A 7,124-nucleotide genomic window follows, 5' to 3' on the forward strand; every position below is an offset into this window, starting at 1 on the left:
ATTACGTGCCTTAAACACTATTGTGACTTTTATTTTGAAATAAAATATCTTGAAAATCTCCATTATTATTATTATTGGCCTTGAAGTTCTCTCTAACTCTTTTGGGGTCTATTTATGCCAAGAAAAATATGTATCTTGTTTTTTTATCGTGATTAGATCGACATATGCCAAATTGTCTTTTATGCCTTTGGAGCCCAACATCAAGTTAGTTCCAGGTAATTGTACTCCTCTAGGTGATGCCCTTGCTTACTGTCAGTTGGTTGGCTTTTTAGTTTATGTAAATGCTATGTGTCCAAACCATACATATGTTGTTCACATAGTTATACAGTTTATGAAAGCTCGTTGCTCTCACCGTATGTTGGTGTCATTGAGATTCTTCAATATCTTGAGGAGCCTTCTTAGTCCCTTCCTACATCATTCTAGTGCGACAACACTATTCAGATGGGTCATAATGATGTGTTCCATAAGCGTATGAAGCACATTTAGATTGACTATCACTTGTCTAGCGGCATCTTCGACCAATTGTTGGTTTTCTCATAATTCCATAGTCCATTTTGATCATCATGCTAACATCTATACTAACGCACGTCTACCTAGCCATTTTCATTTTATCGTCTCTAAACTCAAGTTGGATCATACTTTCCGTACTTGAGTTTGAGGGAGTTGTTCATTAGCATATATTATGAGTATCTTGGATTGTCTTCGGGGTTTGTCTTTGCAATTAGTCCTAGTTAGTTAGTACCTTCTACATTTACTTCCTTGTACTTAAGTTTTAAATGTGTATTTATATCCTTTGTATTTGACGTTTTGTAATCAAATTATTGATCAATAACATGATCGATTGCTTCATGCCTCGGTTGATATCAAAATCGAGTACTAAGTCAATCCAATCCTAGACGCAATTGTACGTCCCGAACATCATTGATTTATTTGTAATTTTGTTCTTATTAAGTAAATTAATTTGCATTGATCTCCATCATGGATTATGTCCCTCGATGTGACTAGGCCTCTTGAGAGTAATGATCAATTTGAGACCTTAAGCGTCTCCTTCAGATATTTTTAACACCATTAATTATACAAAGATGAGAAAGGACAACAAACAAAATGGTCCATTGACTAACTATAATACAAAATAAATACATGTAATTCAAAGAATTTTGCTCTGGCTATGTACCAAAGCAGCCCGATTCTTTTTCCTCCTTTCATAACTTTTTTATTTTCCAACAGCTCTCTTTCACGACTTAATAAAAGAATCAAAAAAAAAAAAAAAAAAAAGCAATCAAACAAACAATTGAAGATCTCATAACCAAATTGAAGACCACAATACTTGATCAAATCGTTGACTCTTTCTTCAAAACCTGATTCATCAATCTGATCGACCTCAGTCATTCCCATGGCCAAAATAATTGCTCAAGAACGACTGTTAACCCATTACCGATTATTTATAAGTTCTCCAAAAACTCATTATTTACTTTCCAAAAGAAAAAAAAAAGCACCCATCATGAATTCATGATCATGGTGAAATAGTATTCGATGATTCAAAGCTATTGTCTCTTCTGTACCTCAGCTCCAAAGACACTTGTCTTTCCATCCGTAATTGTCGTTTAAAATTCGTTATAAACATCTCAGCTCTCCTATCAATATCATCTTCTTCTGGGAAACTTGTGGTTCTTTGCAAAGGAAAGCTTTGAGTCTTTTGTAGCTGTAACTCACCTTGCTCTGGTGATATCTGAGAAGAAGAAGTCGCTGTGTAAGGAGAAGCCCAGGTGCTATAATATTCATCATGTGCGGGGGAGGAGACGATCGATGTTAACCCAAGTCGTTCATTGAAACTCAGCCGCCGGCTGCTCAAAGTACGACGACCACCGATCAAGGAGGAGACAATATGCCACCGGTTTATATCGAGATTTAAGAGGAATGTAACCTTCTTCACCGCCGTCCTCAGCCTACCTAACAACGACCATCTTTTGTTCTTGTCTTGGGACACCATTATTGAAGTTAGACAGCAAAGTAAGTTGAAATTTGGATTAAAAGATTGAATGGATATGAAGTGGGTGATGTTCTAAGGATTAGAATAAAGTAATCTGCGTTGGTAGTTGTGTTTAAATAGATAAAGCTTAAGAAAGGGACAACCGCGTGATCGTTGTAGTAGTTTAGAGATGGGCATACAAACGATGTTAGAGGTCGTAAACGTTGAATCAGTCAAACTGTTCTTCTGGATTTTAATCGGATACCCTAATGCCTGTTTCGTATCACGATCAATATACATTCTATTAATAAAAGATACCATATTTATTATGGATTTAAGAAAATGTCACTTTTTAACGATCATAAATATAATGTGTATTGTAACTCTAATACAACTTATCCAATAAATAAAATTTATAAAAGTTTTGATATGTATAACTTTTAATTATAAAAATTAGGAAAATATTCAGAAAACTCTTCAAAGTTTTGGGTTCATTAACCATTAAATCGTTATCTGTGACCATATGACTTTATGAATCGAGTGTCATTCATGTCTGTCTTCTTTAGGGGATGCTTCGACAAAGTATGATAGAAAGATCAAGGAAATGATACTAGTACACAATCATGTGTTATGCACATGATCTTTTTCACATAATCCCGTTAAATTTAACGGAAATGGGATTAAGTTGTAGGATTCTTGAGTTCTGAACAAATCTTATAACGATCAAGATTTTAGGGGGGATTTTTGTAAGTTAGTCTTGATTTAATTTTCAGAGCCGCCATTTGCGGTTGCTTGGTTGGACCAGGGTTCGTGTATAGTCATTGACAACATCAATGTCAACTACTTATCTTTCACCAAATAATCTCATTTGGTTTTCGTTCCCAACCTTAACCAAACCCAAACGTCTACTATACGGATGAAGTGGGAAAGAAATTTACAGATTAGTGCGTTGAAAATTTTATAATGAACTGCTATGTTCGGGCGGTTATATTATAAAAACTAACAAGAAGCTAGAAACAACTCATTAAAACAAAATATAAGCTAAATCACGATCGTGAAGTCATGCATTCTAACCAATCTTAGATTTACTATACCTATTGAAAAACCAAAAATACGCCCTATCTATGATCATAGTTCCAAAAAGAGTGGAATTACGATAATGCGAAAGACACAAAAAACTAGTCAAAATCACAACATCAAAAGCTTTTCATTGACCTCCCCTCAACGAAACAGCGTCCGCCGAAGAAAGTAAGGACCGAACAAAAATCTAATTTGAAAGATGCACATCCCACCAAATAGTTGTTGGAGACATAGATGTTAATTTAGGAGTAGATTAGTCTATCGTCGTCCCTCCCCCCCCCCCCCCCCCCCCCCCCCCCCCCCCCCCACACACACACACACACACACACACACAAAAAAAAAAAAAAAAAAAAAAAAAAAAAAAAAAAAAAACTCACTACTACAAGAAAAGAGATGATTTATAGTCTCCACAGACAAGGCACATAATCGACTCCTCCTCAATACCTCTATATGATAATCTCTCTCGAGTGGCAACATTCTGCAATGTCAACCTCCAAATAAGTATACTAAGTTTAATAGGAACTCAATTATTCCATTTAGTCTTCATTCCTCCTGCTAAAAGGAAACTACTTTCAAGAAGAGAATAAGTCAGTAAAAGTGTCTGACGCATCATAAAGCCACCCCAATCTATTTGGTCTGGTCTGCAACTTAAGATTATGCATCAATACCATGAAATCGTCCCACTAAATCTGTTCAATACCACCCCTAGGCAAACACCTATAATTCTATCACCCCAACATAAACACACCCGATATCTGACATAAGCATGTGTATGATTATCTAACGAAAAAATTGTTGGATTAGGTGTTTAAGCCTATCACTATAATTGGTATGTACTTGACCCAAAAATAGCATGGTCCTTTTGATGAAAAATCATATTATTTAATTGGTATTGGTCAAAAATTAATTTGGAATTAATTTGGTGATCAAAAGATACTGATTAAATTAACGGAGACTGATTAAGTAAATCAGTAATACATATAGCTTGGGCTGATGATCCAGATTATTAGGATGGACTAATTTTATGTGGGATTCCATGAAGAGTTCATCCAAAGGCTTATCATATGGATTATTGCACTAAAGGACCAAGGAAGTGCATTAGGGTTTACAAGTGAAACCCTAGGAATTCCACACTGTAACCCCTAGCATCACCAAAAAGGCCCCTAAGAGTTCCAAGAAGAATCTTAGCCGTTTTGTGTGCCTCCTAGCCTCTCTCTCATTATCCTCCATTTGTTTATGGTGTTTTTGACTTATTAGAGGCATCACATTTGAGGTGCTAAGTTCTTGAAAGGTCAAGTTCTACAAGCTACAACAAAGACGTATTCATCTAACTAGTTTTCAATTTTCAAATATCAAAGTTGTATCCTAGTTGTAGGTTTCATGCTTTGGATACTTTTATTGCATGTATAACTTGAGAAAACTTAGATCTAAAGCATTAGGGTTGTATGTGCACCATAGGAATGTTATAGTGTGCAAAACTCATCATTGGTATCAGAGCCTAGGGTGTTTTCTGTTATATTGATGCATTAGTAATTGTTCAAACTAAGGAAATCGTTTTTTGGGAATCTGCCTGATGACCACGATGTGGTCATAGTTACCATGACGTGGTGATTGTTCAATGGGCAGCTTTTCAGTATTTTGGCCATGTTTTAGAGTAGAATCATTACCACAAAGTGTTTTGACTACTAAAAAAGCGTTTTTATGATAAGGTAATGATTATCTTCATCCAAATTAAAAGATCATTGTTAAAATTTTAAGATAATTACTAGTTGATATGATAAGCTAATTATTTGTATTATTTGATTTGGAATTATCTTGCTATATGAGTTGAATTAGATCAAATTGGTAAATGATAAAAATATGTGATTATTTTACTTGTTTAAAATTTGATCTAAATGGCTTTGAAGAATTACAAAACTTGTCATTTAGTTTTGGAATCCAAAAGGTTTTGAAGAATTTCAAAACTTGCCCTCAAGTTTTGGAATTTAAAATATCTCATTTATGAAACATTAAAATTCTAAAATTCAAAAGTTTTTGAAGAGTTTCAAAACATCTCCTCAAGTTTTGGAATTTGAAAAGGCTCACTTATGAAACAGTAAATTTCAGAACCCTAGTAATTGAAAAGATATCAAAAGGTGCAACTCTTGGTTTCGTAACTTAATAAATTAATTAAATAGTTTTAATTTTTGAATTTTTTTCATATTTAGAACCTTGATGTTTTAAATAGTTCAAATTACACCTTTATGAATTTTATTAATTAAATGTTTAATTAAAAGAGAAAATTAATAAATCCATAATCATATTGTTTAAATTTAATTAAATTAAAAGTATAATTTATTAATAGATTAAACCACCAAGTATTTTAAATGTGTAAAATACACCCTAATACTATATAAAATTAAAAGTCTTAATATTATATATATATATATATATATATATATATATATATATATATATATATATATATGTATGTATATATATATATATATATATTTATATATATATATATATATAAATATATATATATATATATATATACATACATATATATATATATATATATATATATATATATATGTATAAGTAAAAAGTCAGTCTTACTGTTAGTAGGCATCATTCACGAAGCTGATCTATAAAAGGGGGGGTAAGGAAATTGCCTATAAAATGGCGATTGAATGGGTGTCCACTCTCACCCATCGCTTCCTTGACTAGTGGAGGGTCGTTAGCCGAATGGATAAGATAAGACACAAACTTTCATTATAAGTATAATCAAATACCAAGTAACTAAATGTTTTATAAATTCTCAATCTTAGTTATTTAGGAAAAATATGAATTTGGTGCTAATCAGTGAAATTGTACATTGTACCTTGTTGGTCATTGGTGGAGCGTGTGTGGTTAACCGATACACTAATATGGGACTAATGAAGGATGGCAATGGGTAGCTTATAGTTTTTCATTGATCAATGGAGCGTGTGTGGTTAACCGGCATATTGATTAGGTGATAAATGACTTCGAGAGTATCAAGCTAATTTGCATGGTAATTCACACTTTGTTTGTGATCCTCGGTATCCCAGTCACAAACTTGAAGTGCATAATCGAGATTAAACATGTCATTGAAAAGTTCAATGGATCTCAAAAGATCTAGGAGTTTCACTTAAAAACCTAATTCGTTTAAAATTTCATTTTCGTGGTGGAACTAGTAAATCGTCATTTGCCTACCTTCAAATATTATGCGATTGGATTACGGCATCCCTTTTCCGAATTGTAGAATATTGTGTTGGGTCCTAGCCTTGATGTTTCATTTGGGTGTTATATTAAGGATTGAATCAACTAACTCGAATTTCTCCACCTTTAGAGATGTTTAATTTTGACAACTATGGTCTTCCTCAATCCTTTGGAAAAGGCTTTCCATTCGAAGATAATATTCCACATGACGATCGAGGTGAAAGATCAATCCCTTCTTTGTGCTTTGGTGGAACTTCTCTCCCTCCACCTCCTCCGATTATCCTCCTTTACCCACATGTTCGTCGACTTGAAAAGTTCAAGGTCACTCAAGCCCTATTGGCAAGCAAACACCAAGATAGAAGGTCTTTATGTGCTCACGTCTTAGAGATGAAGTTGCATATTGACAGGCTGGGAATGTTGGGTGTCGTTTTCCCGAGGAAGTTGGCCGTTCATGTAACAAACCGTTATTTCAAACCTATGTAAATAGTGTAGGTCAATTTTTACTTCTTTTTAAAATAATAAAGAGAAATTTTAGCATACTGTGTATATTTACATAATTGACCCTCAAAAATTAATTATTAAATAATCTCGATTGGGATGAACCAAGTGTTAGAGATTGTAACAAGGTTTCCAAAAATATAAGGAACACTAAAATCCGAGTTATAACGAAGAAGTTATGACCAATCGAAGATCCGTGACAAAACCGGCAAAACACTATTCAGCGTAAAAACTGAATTTTCAATAAAAGGCTTTTTAGCCTTAACAATCTAAATGAAAGTTGTAGTTTATGTTAAACCGAGAACTTTCATAAAAAGAACGCAAAAATCTGACTTTATATGAGGAAATTATG

General features: G+C 33.5%; 1 protein-coding gene across 1 annotated transcript; it reads right to left on the reverse strand.

The window, feature by feature from the left end:
• Positions 1-1,091: 1,091 nt before the first annotated feature.
• LOC111909615 (uncharacterized) lies at positions 1,092-2,096 on the reverse strand. Its single transcript, XM_023905404.2, has one exon. It carries the CDS (start codon positions 1,988-1,990, stop codon positions 1,514-1,516), a length of 477 nt encoding a protein of 158 aa, XP_023761172.1. The 5' UTR covers positions 1,991-2,096; the 3' UTR covers positions 1,092-1,513.
• Between the last annotated feature and the right edge of the window lie 5,028 nt (positions 2,097-7,124).

Source organism: Lactuca sativa, chromosome 8 (genome assembly GCF_002870075.4).
Source record: "Lactuca sativa cultivar Salinas chromosome 8, Lsat_Salinas_v11, whole genome shotgun sequence".
NCBI classification, from domain to species: Eukaryota; Viridiplantae; Streptophyta; class Magnoliopsida; order Asterales; family Asteraceae; genus Lactuca; species Lactuca sativa.